Here is a 16279-nt window from a genome sequence, read left to right on the forward strand (position 1 = left end):
TAGAGACAAAAAATCAAATTAAACAGTAAGCACTTTACTAGACTACAGTTGGTAAGGAAGACATCAAAGAAATACTCTATGCTTTGACAGATATTAGTTTAATAGGGTGGATGTCATAGCTAGAGATATGACCACTAAGTGTGGTTTATAGCTAGACAGATATATATTAGACTAAATAGGTTACTCTGTAATTATAGCAGATTTGTTGGATAGAAGACAGGAAAGTACTACAGAATAAATGTAATAAAATGCAAAGATGTAACATTAATATTAAAAACAAAAGAGGATAATGCAGGGACATTTAACAAAAAAATCCTTAAGAGCTCTGTCTTACTAAAAGCATCTCTGATTAAATAGATCTGCTTCTACTTTTTTTTAAGAATCAAAACAGTGAGTGGTAAAAACGAGGGAAACTAATTCCACTGCTGGAGAGCAGCTCCTTTGAAAGGACCAACTCCCTGGGGTTTTAACTCGGGTCTGAGGAACTCCTATTAATCTCTGGTTAGATTACCATGAAGTCATAGAAAAGTGTAAAGTTCTAACAAGTTGGAAATATATTGAGGCACTTGATGTCTCAAAGTTAACATCAAACTTTAAAATGAACTATGACTAGGACTAATAACCCTGGGAGAAATGACAAAGCGATAAATATGTTTTATTTGTACAGATTTGAGTTTTTTAAATAGGAAAGTATCTGTTGTGTGTTTATGAGCAGGATATGAAATTATACAATTTTAAATCTAATTAGATTATAAATCTTTAATAAAACAAAGTTTTGATTATGTGTAGTTTCATTATACACATTTTTTAACATTGTAAGACAAACATTTTGATTTTAGAGTGCCTTGATAGAGATAATTATGTTAGTATAATTATTCCCATGGGGAGAAGACAGAGGATCTGGAGAGAACCAAAGTAGGCACGGGGAGAAAATGCAACCTCCATGCAGAAAGATACCAGGCTGGGAATCGAACCCAGAACCTTCTTGCTGCAAGGCAACAGTGCTGCAAAATGCACCACTGTGCAACCCCTTTCTAAAACATAAAGTAGATTAAAGTTAAGCCCAAAATTATGTATAACCGTGGCAAATTTGGATTTAAGACTATTTGCAAATTGAGAAGTTTGTTTCAGAAATGAAAATGAAATCTCATTATAAGGAAGAAGATGATGTAGAAAGTATATAATATTTTAAGACATAAGACATTACTTAATGAAGGAAAAAAGACCTGTTGAATATCATCCATCCCATTTTAATAACCAGTGAAAAGTGGATTGGAATAACAACAATCAAATTCTTCTTTTTCAAATCAGGCTCTAATTCGGCTACTCCAAAATACTAACATTCCTGTCAGAAAAGAAAAAAAAAAAAACACACAAAACATAATAATGAAAAATGATATCAACCGTGAACCCATCAGGAATATAGATTATTTGGCTTTCACAGTTTTTTTTTTTAATGTTGATTCAACCATAATATAACTGCTGATCTATTATAGATTATGTAAACAGATGTCACATTGATCTTCTTTTTGGTGCAACAAGGTCTTTTTGTTTTCTTCCCTAAAAGCTGGCTAAGGGTGACCAGCCAGGGACAGCACAAAACTAAAAAAGTAAGCTTTTAACTTTGAATATATCCGTATGTTTACAATGGACTGCAGATAAACATTGTTTTACAAGAGTTGTACTTAAAAAAAGCTAGTGATCAGTGAACCTTATAGAGATCAGCTACCATCTTAAAAAAAACCCTGACTCAAAAATACAACAATACATGGGGGGCGTTTAGGATGTTAAAACACCCAACATCTGCCTCAGGGTATGCTTTGTCGGTGCTGAGAGACTTGCAGGTTACATCACCTCAAACAGAAACTTTTTCAGAAGTTATATAATGAAGCACAAACAAACAGAAAACTTTGCTAGGAGAATGAAACAAAACTAAAATAGAGAGCAAAGCAAAAAAGTTGACAAGAAAGTTTCAAAGAGAAAAGTATGGAAGCAACAGATCATAGACTGCACTGCTCTCTTGAGGAGTCAGTTCACTTATCAAGCAGAGGTTATTATACTATAAGACACTAATTACTTCATTAGTTTAATGAAATGCCAATAAAAGCTTTAGAAGGTTTTAATACATACAGTGTGCCAACTGTCGATTTCTTCTCCTTTCCCCCTTCCCTAACATCATCCCCTCTCACCCATCTGTCCAAATTATCTACCTTTCTCCCCCACACACACTTGCACACATGCCAGATCTAGAGCACTGAGCATGTGCGGTGATGGAGGACATTAGCCGTGATCAGCAGGAGTACTTTGCAGCGGTCAGCAGGAACGGCCCAGTCATACAGGACGTTTGCATTCAGTAGCACTTATCGTCTCTCTCTCTCTCAATCTGTTCCTCCAGGGCCTATTGGCCAAGTCGGTGAGCATGTGAGTGCATTGCCATTAGCCCTTATAAATGTGAGGCGCTGCGGCATTACAGGTGTCGACTGTGAAACAGCAACTCCTCGTTATTTAGTAGCTGTCTTTGGGATTTTTTTCCCCTTTTGAGTGAAGATGTTTACACATTGGTGCTAACAGGTGAAAGACTTAATGAATGTTCATATTTTGTTGAGAGAGATCTTTTATACTTTTCTTGAATTACTTATAATTGGGATTGTAATTAAAAGAGCCAGTTGGATTCTTAAACTGCGATGCCAAATGGCCCCTTCAGTTGGCTCTCCCTGTTTCTGCCCCTTCATAAGTGCCCCGCTGTTTGTAGCTTACAACATGACTCACTCTGGACATTTCAGTGTTGTTTGCTGCTGAATAATTTTTTTCAAGGTAATGGTTGAGGGTTTATGTTTAAATGAAGGTTTATTTAAATCAACATTGCTTAGTTCCCTCCAGAGTCACAATGAAACCAGAAGGTTGTGAATGCAGAGACATATTTACACTCAAAAGAAGAGCACTTCCAGTCGCTTTGACACTGTGTGACACGCAGTATTCAATTCATCTTCATGCAACCGCAGTGAAACCTACATCAAAGTGATCTGTGGTGGATGAGCAGACACAAGGCTACACACCGTATGCAGGTCGGGAGTTCGGTATCCATTTGTCAAGAAAATTACAATCTTTAAGGGGGGTTTGTATAATTCCATCAATAGAAACTGTTACCAGTCTGCTTTCGCAGAAATATACCAACTTAGCCTTTGACTCTGCAATGCCTAGAGGGAGCACGTAGTGCATTTGAAATAAGGAATCACTTAAAACAACAAACTTCTATTTTCCTGGCTGTAGGATGTAAAAAAAGCTTATCAGTTTGTTTAGGTCTCAAACGTTAGGTTCCCAAACTTTTCCCGCATGGCCGTCTTTTGGATTACAAGAACTTTTGCTCAAGTTGTGTTTTGTTAGTCCTTCTCTTTTTATACTTTATACATTGCAAACATTCAAATGCTTGATTGTCTGCATCATATACACAGGGAATTCTAATTTTGTCTTAGTTTCATTTTATGGCTTTTATGTACTGCTACCTAGCTGGCATTTTGTTTTTATTGTTTTGCTGCTATTTTTGACAGAAAGTCATTACCAGGCTTCATCTGAGCCAACGCTTAGTTGATACAAGATTCATATACATTTGCCCTTTCATTGTTTTGTGTACTTTTATTTTGCAATAAAGTAGAATAAAATAACATAGGTATTTACTGAAAATTTTCTGACTGTTTTTCTGCCCTGGTCCTTAAGGCCAGGGCCGGACTGGGCTTAAAGAAGACTCAAGCATTTTTAGTCAAGCTGGCCCACCTTTGGAAGACACAGAGCATACCAGATGACATATGTGCATGATACTTTATTTTAAATTAGATTATTTTAGATTTACTTAGATTATCATTTGGTAAATTGATAAGTAATTTAGTATATTTAATAAATAACAATAAATATATATTTGAGTACATTATGTCAGCTTTGGGTTGGCCCAAAAATGTGCATCTGCAGTCACAGGAACATCAAGCTGCTTGGAGATGCTCCAATAGCTTGTACCTTTAAAATGCTTGTCTATAATTTTCTCTTTCCTTTGCTTCATCTGGTTTCATGTTGAGTATGGTACACACTATGTCACAAAACAGCACAGTGACTGATTTAACATGTCCCTTTGGTCACATTATTTTCAGTCTGTTGACTGAAATTTATAATGAAGTAATGAAACAGGCCTGGATAACAATGAAGGTACCTCTATAACATAATGATTGAAACATGGTTGAACAACAATGTCTGACTTTATTTTGTTCATTTTCCAAGATAATTTATCCATTTTTACTTATCCAGACTGAAGTTATTTCAGTGACCAATATGAGCAAAAAGTATTTTGAATTTAAAAGGTTGCTTATTTTGTTATATCTTTTTCAATAGAAATGTAACTGTGACTTCTTAATTACAGACTGTGTAATCAACCTGATTAAACATTTTAATCGAGTCCCACCACTAATCGTATCTCTTCTCATAGTTTATGTCAGCTTCTTGTTGTGCAATACACAATGCTTTCAGCACTATGGGACATTCAATCAATTCAGTTTAACCCCATTGATATTTACTGTGTAAATTCTAGAGAATTATGGTTTTCATTTTCTCTTGAAGGAGATAATTACTCATATCTTGTTGAGCAAAGATTCAGCCAGGTCCTCCATGTGTAGTCCAAGTAGCTGCCGAACTCTTGGTGGCTTCAGGCACTCCACTGATGAAACCAACCTCTCTGCAACCTACAGTAAAGAAACTGACAGATGCAGGGTTCTTGCTAGCTTCCTATAGGTTTGACTTATTTCCTTTGAAAGGCAGTCTAATCCTTCTGCTTTCCCTTCTAAAATGCCAGCATGCTTTCTCTTGGAACATAATTATTTGGCCTTTCTGACTGATTGACTAATCAGCGTGTCAATGTTAGATTGCTAGCTGTTTCTGATTGGCTACTCTTTCTGATAAAATTTTGTGATTAAAGTTCTAGTTACTGAGGCTGAATATCGCTTGCCCTTTTTTTAAAAAACAGTATTTCTAGCTTTTTATGTCCTCTAAAATGTCTGAATTAATATTATTGACAAATACAGAAGAAACAATAGTAATCAAAACAGCAGCATGATGTCATAACATTATTTCCATTGTTATTAGTGTTGGAACTCAATAAAATATTTTTATCAAGTTAATAACCGAGTCTGTAATTTATTAATTAATTAAAATTAATTGCATTTGAATTGAAAACCATATGATCTTCCCAAAAAACCCCATCTGTTCTATTGAAAAAAACATTTTCCTTCTCAATATTGAATAAAGGATTATATAAGCAGAAGAACACGGCTATATTTTGTTGCTTAATCTAACTATTTAGGTTATTCGAACACTACTTTTATATTACGATTATAAGACTATTCCTTCTACAAAAATGCTACAAAAATGAATACAGCAACAATTGCCTGTAAACAGAACATAAAGTTTCCATTCTAATAGTGATAGATCTATGACAGCTCTGCTCTGGATAAAGGATTGCATTTAGGAGATCAATGCCTGTGATGCGGTTTGTGTGTCAGATTTACTCACTGTTTCTGTGTCAGAAACAGTGAGTACAAAGGTTCCCGCCTGGGATTTTAGTATATATCTAAGAAAATTAAATTAATTGCATTCATAAGTTAAAATATTTCTTATTAATTAATTGAAATGAAAGCTTTAAAGTCCCAGCCCTAATAACTATTAATAATATTACTTTTAGGCATTCCCATTCCAGTAATAAGGGGTAATCTTATCAGCAAATCCTTGATCTATTCTAAAGCCTCCTTCCTTTGCGATGTCAAGTACCATATACTGAGAAACATCGCAAAAGCTTCAGAGCGAGATATTAGAGCACTTCATTTGGGTTGTTTAAACACATCTATTCACCAAGCATTATGCAGTGAAAGTTTCCCTTGAGGCAGCAAGCACCAAATCCAGAGAAGAACATCTTCTTCCAACCTTGCACCATGGACTCAGAGGGACTAATGTAGCTTCACCATAAAACAAAAGTTTAGCATTTTAGCACCATTTGTGCTTATTTTGGCATGGCTTCTTCAAGTGGGCTTCAGAGTGTTTGATAAAAGGAGATGTTCTTTTTAAATATTGTTTTAAATGTGCTATCTTAAATTTATTATTAAAAAAAATAGTATTAATACTTCCAATTATGCTGCCCAGTTTAAGTGAGAAATATTTGATGACAGGTACTCACAACAATCTAAAGAGAAAGTGGGATTTAACCATGTCAACATTTTCAGCGACAGTTTTATACCCATCTTTTGGAGTCTTGCAATTGTTTGGAGTCTTGTAATTATTTCCTCAAAGTATATACAATATGTCAGTACCTGAATTGCATCCTGACCATTAACAGATAAAATTTAATTGTGTAGTATATCTCCTTAAAGGAATAGTACACCCAAAACATGATTAGCCTTCATTTTCTACTCACCCCCATGCTGAACAACACTCTGGAGTACTTTTTTGATATCTCAAATGCATCTGGAGATCTGGGAGGCTTCTTGCTGTCTGCTGACGTTCAAATAATGGAGGTCTATTGTGCCCGAGATAGAAAGGTCCATAAAAGTCCACAAAAAACGTGTCAATATTCCTCCATACTGCTCGTCCAATGTATTCCAAGTGTCCTGAGTGGGTAGCATCCAGAATTTACTCGAAACGAAGTCATTTAGAATGTTTTTAGAGCATAAACAGTAGTGTATAGGATTTCCTGAAAGCGCGCACCTGCGCGTTCAGGACGCTACGGAAGCCGGCAGACCAAACCAGATGAAAGTGCGCATTCAGCGTCTGCTCTGCTGATAATGCAAGCGTAGAAGAAGAAATGTGCTGTTTACCTGTGCAAAGAAAGAAACAACGAAAGAAAAATGTCTGAGGACTTCAGTGTTGAGGAAGAGCAGGAGTTCTTTGCCGAGCTGAATGCGCACTTTCATCTGGTTTGGTCTGCCGCGGTTTCCGTAGACTCATGAACGCGCTTTTAGGAAATCCTATACACTACTGCTTATGCTCTAAAAACATTCTAAATTACTTCGTTTCGAGTAAATTCTGGATGCTACCCACTCAGGACACTTGGAATACATTGGACGAGCAGCATGGAGGAATATTGACACGTTTTTGTGGACTTTTATGGACCTTTCTGTCTCGGGCACAATAGACCTCCATTATTTGAATGTCAGCAGACAGCAAGAAGCCTCCCAGATCTCCAGATGCATTTGAGATATCAAAAAAGTACTCCAGAGTGTTGTTCAGCATGGGGGTGAGTAGAAAATGAAGGCTAATCATGTTTTGGGTGTACTATTCCTTTAAAACCTAAGCAGTAATGATATATAGGGTCATGCTGAAGATTGTTTAGTACTGATGCTTAAACTAAGTAAGGAAAACTAAAAGTTAGACCATTTTAGGGATCAGAAAGGTAAATCATAGTAGTTATCTATTCTAGGGCTGCAACTATTATTTTGCAAATTGATTAAGCTCTTGATTATCTTTTTACTTAATTGATTAATAATTGGATAGCCAATGGTTCTTTATAGAATGTTTTTTATGAAATCAAGCTAGGTGAAACTAAAACTTTTCCACTTGAGAAGTTCTGGATAAAGCATATTGGCAGACGAAAGTTTTTTTTTAAATCTTAAATGCAAAGTTTTTACTTATTTTTTTCTTAACAATCTTTGTATAATTACTACTCTAAGTGGGTTGCTCTGTCAGCTAAAGGCATGTTTTACAGTCTCTATAGTTCATTTAATGATTAATCGATTACTAAACTAGTTGACGATTATTTCAATGATCGATTAATCACGATAAATTTGATTAATTGTTTCAGCCCTAATCCATTCCTCTACTTAATAAACTAACATTGAAAGGTTTACTGCATAAATATTTTTAATTAATAAAACATTTGCTAAACATTCTCACTAGATATCTCCACCTAAACTAGATTCATCACAAGGCTAGCCAATCTTAAGAAATCAGTGGGGCCATATGTTTTTTGTCCTTGTCATTGTAAAAAACAAACAAACAAACAAAAAAAGCGATTGTGGTTCTTTTCCTGGGATATTTTCTAATCAAGATATCTTTTCTGTCTTTGTAAAATGTTTGTATAAGAAAGTGCAGCAGACTACAACCATTGAAATAAAACTTTGAAAGCAGAGAATTGAAGACCAACAATGGCAGAGGGAATATAGAAGTATTAGCTATTATGTTCTCTTTTAACCCTTTATTGTCCAAGTTCATCTTTGGTCATTACATTGACCATTGTTTTTGCCATGAAAATGCTTTTTTTATGTTACAAAATTAATAACTGTTTGTTCTATTACATGAAAATGTTGTTAAGAGTCTCAAATGTATTAAATCGCTTATTAAAAAAAACTATTTGCATCCCTTGTTTTTTGACAGCTTTGTCAGGAAAGATAGCTTTGAAAAACTAAGAAATGACAGATATTTAGCATTATTTACTGTTGAACATTGCTTTCATTCTCTTTAGGAAAATTGTTTTTTTTTTTTTAAGGAAATGAGCTAAAGAGAGATTTATGGCAGAAAATAACTGGCTGTATATCGGTCTGAAACTAAACTAGGAATCTGTTGGACCTGTAACACCCTAATTTTTACTATGTCCTGTCATCCCTTAATGCTGACACCAAGAGTAAAAAATATATTTAAAATATTTAAAATATTTTAAAGTGGTAATGTGAGGTTTAGGAATGGCTTCCTTGTTATGATTAGCTGAGAATACACTAGGGCTGGACGATATGCCCAAAATCTATTTCAGGACATTTATCTTAATTTGGGTCGATATTATATTATGATGATACTGATGTAAAAGCTTCAGAAATACTGCCAAGAAAGCTCACAACAGAATCCTGTATAAACCTCTGAACCTGAAATATCAAAGTCAATAAAATTACTCCAATATATAACATTTTCTAAACTGTTTATTAAATAAAACATCTCCTTTTTTTACGATCTACAAGTTTAACAGATGAAATCCACATTTCACCAGGGTTTTTGCTCTTGTTATATTTATGTCCATGGCTTCTTGCTTCTTTTAGTTTCTTTTGACATTGCCATTTTATCATGATTAACTTTCATAAGTTGAATCCTGAAAGACTCTGTTCACAAATCAATAAAGAAAAGGGCATAATAACCAAATCTAAAAATACAGTAAAGGTCCTCAATTAATTCTTAAAATTCTAATGTTTGATAAACCCTTATTGACACTGTAGGCCGTGCTTTACAACAAGTCTGTTGTTGTTTTTTAAATGATCTCATAAAGATTTCTCTCCCTGTTTCTCAGTTACATTACCTTGCTCTAGTCTTGCCTTATGTTGTTCTTTTTTCTAATACAAGCCTTGTTAATTTTGCACTTTTCATCTTAAGTAAAAATAAAAAAGATCTCAGACATATTTTTTTGTACCTGGGTTAACAACACTAGTAATGTTTCCAAGCATCATCCCAAAAGTTGTCTCATCAAGAATCAGCTCAGTTAAAACAAAATAATCAATTCATAGAACGCATAATGTCACAGGATGGCTCTCTGTCTGTGGTGACAAACTCAGGTTCTAATTTAAGGCCTGCACTCAGCTCTTCTTCCTGAAAGCAACTTGAAGCTACATGACCAGCCGTTGCTTTAAGAGGAACATTGCTTTCTACATCGTCTGCACAAAACAATCGTGATTTCATCCATTAAGTCAGAGACCTTTGAGGGGAAGGCTTCTGCCTGGCACAGGTCATTTTATTGCTAAATCTCACCACATTGGAGAACAGCAGTTGCGTGGCACAACCTACAGCTGTACCTCATCACTCACTTAGCTAATGTGCTGCAGCTCTTTCGGTTCGACTCCAGTCACCTGCGTCTGGAATGTCAGCGTGGTTGAAAAAAAATCTATTTCCTATCACATCACCTATAGCATTAATTATGAGCACTGATTTTGTTTTCCTTACTTTAAAAAAGTATTCGCTCAACTTACAGATATGACTGAATGTGGGTCTTATCTTACTGACACCTCAGAAGCTTTTTTTCCAGTTTTAAATGTTTTAGTAAGAGGCTTGATTCCTTTAATCAAGGTTATTTCAGAAATCCTTGGTTTTGTGGAAAACTGTCTACTTTGTCTGTGATAATCTCTTTCTGTGCTTCTTAAGTATTGAGTGAAATCCTGTGTGACCAGAACAGGCAGGAACGTTGGCAAGACTGTATCTGTTCCCCCTTGCAATTAATGAAAGCTGCTTGAATGAAGACAGACCAGATCTCAAATTATTTTTCAATAAAACATCCCTTTTTTTCCTCTTTAACATGAGTCAGTGGTAAGCGACGTAACAAAAGACTGCAATGGATACAGACCAACCAGAAATGTGTCATATCACTGTTACTGAATATAATTATATTGGTATATATGCTGACATTGTCCAGCCCTAACTAAATCCAAAAAGAATGAGAAATGTAGATCTATTGCACAAATCTATTAGAAAGGCTAATTAGTGGTGATAAAGTAGTCATGAGCAAAAAAGCCTGTCCTTGATGAAGAACAGGATACTCCAGGGAAGATAACTACATAACAAAACGGAGCACTTTTAACATACCCAGTAGGATATGTTAAATAGTTAGAATGGGGCTGATCTTCAGCGGCTGTTGGTGCCCAGTATATATATATATATATATATATATATATATATATATATATATATATATATATATATATATATATATATATATATATATATATATATATATATATATATATATATATATATATAAAGGTGGGATGCTTTGTACTTTGCCAAATCAAAGAGCAACCAGCTGTTGTGGCAGTTTCCAGAATGGGAGCGACAGCAGCAAAAAGATGCTGCTCAGCATGTTTAACTGCCTTCAAGAGATGCTTTAAAATCACTCCTCCTCACCTCACCTAAAACACGGTTCACTTTTCGACTGCTCGACCACAAGCACAGACTGTACATCATTTTTGACAAGTTCATATATCTCCCCTTGCGTGCATTCATATGGATAAATCTGAAAGCACCTTTTTTTCTTTTACCGTTTGACCTTTCATTCCTACCAAGCCAGCATTTTGTAAATCTGAAAAACTTCCTATGTGTGCATTTTGCTACATTAGCTCTGCCAAGTCTTTCGATGTTCCTAAAATGAATAACACCAGAAAATGTGTTCAAATTTCTATTTGAATGCCATGTTTCAAATGAAGGTTAAACACAGTTGAGCCTATTTCACCCTTTCAGGATGTCAGCAATTTTTGTCCAGCAAAGTAAAGTAAGGTCAGCCCTTGAACAGACCCTTACATTCAGAGAGAATCTTTAGAAATGCAGCTCCCTGCAGTCTTCCTTGAATGGTTTTGCTTGATTGGCACTTTTACCTTAATACTTTTGTTACATCAGTTTAACAGCATACAATCTTTTCACTATTTTTGCTTGTACTACTTAATGCTCCTTATATATAGAATGCACTATAAATAATACCCATCACTATTATCCTTTTTAGAAAATTTTTCCTTTCTTTTTGTTTTTTTAAAACATTTTTTTCTAATAGTTATAATTAAATCATTCCAACTCTCCTGCTTAGAAATTGATCATTCTTTTACTACCAACTGCAAGTAGCACACCTAAAGTACATATTTAAATAGGGCAAAAGAGGACAAGTTTGCCCAATCAACACTTCCAATTATTGCAAACATAATTCTCTTTTTACTCATATAATCTGAATGCCCTTATTTAGAATATTTGAAGATTAGGCAAAACATGACTTAACCTCTACATATTCATCTTTGTATCAAACACTCTGACCCATTCAGGTCCTCTAGCTGAAGTCTACTCTGCATACCCAGAAGCAGAAGCAAACACGATGCACAAGAATGTTTAGACTTGTATTTGACTACTTTATTTTAACCATAAACTGAAACAGAATTAGACTAAATCTGTGTTTTCGTATGTTTTCATTATGAACAGCAGAAAATAGTGTTGTTACTGAAAGGTGCCTTACAAATTTACATGCAATGCCTCCATATCGATAGTCCTCTTAGAAGAGGGAGGCTTTGATTCACTGAATTATATTAACAGAATATTCAGTGTCTCTTCTTGATAAAATGTTGGACAAATGGCATGGGGAGATACTTTAAAGGCTCTGCAAGTGCAAACCTTCCTCTTTGCTAGAGCTGAAAGTAGATTTGACAAAAAACTGTGGAAAATCTAAGGTGAATCATCATCTCCAACATGCATCAAGGGGCTTCAAACAACTTTCCATAAACTTGGGAATTAGTGTAGAAACTGTTTGAAAACTTTGCATCCATCTCTAAATTTAGATGTGCCACACTGCCATAACTGTGGAGAAATTTGACTTTCTCTGATAAATTAGGCTGAGAGGAGACTTACACAGTTGCAGGAGCAGCCAAAAAGGAGCTTTTGATGTTTTTTTATAAGATAAAGGAGCCCTGAGATAGGTGATAGGAATGATGAAATTCAAACATGCGGCCCTAATTTGTTGAAAGAGAGAGATGCGCTTTGGAGTGTGCATTTAAAGAGTTGATATGCATAGGTTGCCTAACTGGATATCTTTTTTTTGGTGTGTTCATGTTTTTTGAGAAAGTATTTTAAAGTTTGCAGGGATGGTTGTGAATGTGACTTATTGCTGTGTCCTGTCTGGGTGCGTCTGCTCTGCACCACTCGCTCATTCCCATCACACAGCGCGGGCAGAACATGACAGACTGGTAATAACTCGAGTGTTCACACACATGCGCATGCACACACACATTTACGCACACACCAGCTGCTTCTTTCCTCCGTTCTCATGAAACTTGTCATTATCTTTGCCTGTTTGTCTCACCGCACTTTAAGAGCACATGAATAATATGTGATTACCTGAGACCCTCCAAGCAGTTTTTTGACCTACGACACACACCTACATGCACAAAAATACGACCCTAAATATAAAAGTTCAAAATATGAGGATTTTTTTATGTTTATTGCAGTCTTTTAACATTTCCTACATAGATTTGTAAAATAGACTGTAGAATCCATGCAAGCAAATTTATGGCTAATATTTCTCATTAATGGAAAAAAACATTTCTTTCTTTCTTGAATACACGTAACGAACAATGTAGACCTAGACAATAGGCTGGAGGTAATTAGACCTATTTTGTCTGGTTAACTCATCTCTTCTCCTTGCAGACATAATGTGGTTTGATTCATTTCCCAAAGGAGAGAAAACAAACTTTTCCGGACAATGGCTTCATGCTTGACTAAACAAATTTTCCCTCTTTTTGAAAAGAAAAATATTATGATCTTTTCTCTTTCACCAAAAGAAAGAAAATGGAAAATGTATTTTCTGGCTTTGAAAATGAAATGATCTCTACCTGCAAAAATACTCTAACCCACCCTGCAGCAGTTGTGGATGTGATGAGCTTTTTTAATCTTTTTCGTATCTCTCCTACCTTCAGTTAACTTGAGGAGTTCCTTGAGTGAAAATAGTTTAATTCAATTTAAATCAGCTCATCTCAATTCAAAAATACTTTGTTGATCCAAAGCTGTAGCTCTTAGTTTTTTTTGTGTGTTTTCTTAGCGAGTTGTTTGCTGGGCTCTTTTAAGATCTTAACACCCCAATTAAAAGAGTTTTCTGTGCTTTTTTTTTTTTTTTCCCAACAACTTGTAATCATATTATTTTTCTTCTCCAATTTATCATTTACTTTACATTCCATCATCTGAAAGTCGTAGATGGAATAGGAAATTTAAAAAGTAAATAAAAAAAGCATATATATTTTTTGAATTATAAATAAAACATTTTTTACTGTGAACCTATGGCAGACAGTAGACGCTTGATATCTATGTTAGAAAAAATAAACTGAGTACTTTTAGATAATTTCAGACTATTATTGTCATTATTCTAATTTAAGAACAACATGACTAACTTCTGAAATAATAACCGAATTATATCAAATATAAAGCTGATTCTGTTTTTCAGTGCTGTTTTTTAAATTTTATTATTATGGCATTCAACTTAATTGCTAAAAAGCCTCGGTTACATCTCTATAGGGTTTTTAATCTAACACAGGTTATTGAGTTTAATACAGCTATCAAAATTTTACTTCTTAGCTTTTAAATATGCCATTTTGTATGATAAAAAAGTTGTTATGGGTTAATGCAACAAGAATATTTTTTATTTCAATGCCACAATAGTTGTTCAAAAATATTCATAACAGCAATTAATTTCAACAAAAAAATTACAAACTAATTAACAATAACAAATATTGCAGACATAGAAATTTGTTTATGATAGAAATGGAAGAAGTAATATTTTGCACAAAAATAAAAACTCAAGAGGTTTGATAATAAATAAATATTTAACAAAAGCTAATTTCCTAACATATGGACATATAAATGTTTTAAATGTCACACTGGATCATTAAATGTCTGTCTTTTATTTATTTTTCAAGGCACTACAGGATTCCTAACATATGCAAACTGCAAAAACTGATGGATCTTTTTTTAGACAATAGGATGGAGCATAAAGTCAGAAAATTCAACAACCATTCCATTCTCTATTTTCTTTTTGATGCTTCCACAGTAAACCCTGCAATTTTCAGGGTTCTCCTTACATGACACTTCCAGTTTTAACCCTTCAAATACAAAAGGAAGAAGATGACTTTACTTAATAGTAGAAACAAGTAGCTGAACAGACGAGACAATGAAAACATGCACATGTTCCACTCAGGATGTTCTCCTACCGGGGAGTCAGTGCTTCCTGCTGGGCAGAGGGGTCCTCTGAAGACACCCTTGACGCGTCGAAAGTGTCCATTGCTCAGGTGAGTAGAGCTGATAACCAGGTAGTAACACGCACTACACGCCATTCCTGGGGGGTCTCGGGGTTTGGGGCCCATTAAACAAGGTCGCCCGCACAGCCTCGATCCGAGATGTTGCACGGTCCTGCACGGGAATGCTGCAGGTGCGAACGTCTAACTCCAGTCTTCTGAGAAATGAAAGATTTTTAGAGGAAAGGCGAATGAAACTGCTCTGTGGGATAGCTACGTTTACTCTTTGAAGAAGATGGGTACAAAAAGAGTTGATTGAGAGAATGGGATGTCTTTACTCACCAAACTCTTTAGCTAGAGTCTGCGTTTGGCATGCAGTCCGTCGGTTAGGCTGGAATAAATGGACGAGCGCCTGTGGAGTGCCAAAGGAAAAGGATGGATTCATCCACTCACACATACACACACGCTCCTTCTCCTCTTCACCCTCCCTCTCGCCTCCTAATGCCAAGTACACTGTCCAGTCCAGTAAAGTGTAGCCGATAGCTGTGACAGCTCCAATTCTGACTTCTCAGGGAGAGCATAAAGCAAGGGACGCAGAGATTCTCCGAAGGTGCGCATTCCCCTCCAGGCAAGTCGGAAAGCAAAAAAAAAAAAAAAGAAAAAAGAAAAAAAGAAAAAACCCGATCCCTATTTTCCAATTCTCATCCGCTCTATATTGATTGGCTTCACAATCAGCCCTCTTGTGAACGAAAATTTGCGGAGCGTGGTGGGAGGGACGGTAAATCCATCCAGAGGAAAAGATCGGGCTCCCGCGCAGGCAGGTTGAAGTAGTTCACTTCTCTCTCAAAGACACCATCTCTCTCTCCCTTTCTCTCTCCAATTAGTGTTAGTGTGTGTCAGTGGATGCTGTGCTAGTCTTTATTCCTGTCTGCTCTAAAATTTGCAGCCCCAGTTATAGCATGGGTCTGGGGTAGAGGAGGATATCTCCCGTCCACTTTGTGTGTGAGGAACTCACAAACAATCCTCCTTACACACGTCCGTGTCTTCTCATGTTTTTTCTTTTATTCATTTTACAAGACATTGTTTGCCATTACTCCTGCAAACTGTTGAACTTTTTTTTCCCAACTAATCCTAACCACCTCGTCTTCAGTTTTCAGTGTCCTTTTATCAAAGTAAACACCTCCCTCTTTTAGGCTATAAGATTCCCCGATGGGAGATATGGGCTCACTTTGCTGCAGCCTTAGTGCGATAAAGAGTCTCATTTTTTACCCCAAGTGAGTTGTTTCAAAGAGCAGCTCGGATCCAGCAGAAAAAGCCTGTCAGGTTGTCTCGGAGATGCAAGGAGCTGTTCACCCCAACGTGGTGCTGAAACTGTTCTGCGCACCGCCCACTTGAGCGGACAGCTCCATGTTGTATGGCTGAAGTTGGAAAACGTCCATCATTATTTTCTTCTTTTTGTTTTTCTTGTCACCTATAGGCTGGCTGAGTAGGTTCACTCTTATGGGCCATTGCAGTATTCATAACAATTC

General features: G+C 35.8%; 1 protein-coding gene across 2 annotated transcripts in view; it reads right to left on the reverse strand.

Moving 5' to 3' along the window:
• LOC119772886 (G patch domain-containing protein 8) overlaps positions 1 to 15397 on the reverse strand; it is a 64272-nt gene extending 48875 nt beyond the window's left edge. The window contains exons 1-2 of one of the 2 annotated variants that reach the window (XM_038269575.1): positions 15093 to 15397; positions 14727 to 14965 (exon numbers count right to left, since the gene is read on the reverse strand). In XM_038269575.1, the coding sequence (XP_038125503.1) occupies positions 14727 to 14879 (153 nt within the window). In that variant the 5' untranslated portion in view covers positions 14880 to 14965; positions 15093 to 15397. Of the gene's footprint in view, positions 1 to 14726; positions 14969 to 15092 lie in introns of both variants that reach the window. The other variant, XM_038269574.1, reaches the window with a different exon arrangement.
• Positions 15398 to 16279: the final 882 nt, after the last annotated feature.

Source organism: Cyprinodon tularosa, unplaced genomic scaffold, assembly GCF_016077235.1.
Source record: "Cyprinodon tularosa strain WSP-4 unplaced genomic scaffold, ASM1607723v1 ctg73, whole genome shotgun sequence".
NCBI lineage: Eukaryota > Metazoa > Chordata > Actinopteri > Cyprinodontiformes > Cyprinodontidae > Cyprinodon > Cyprinodon tularosa.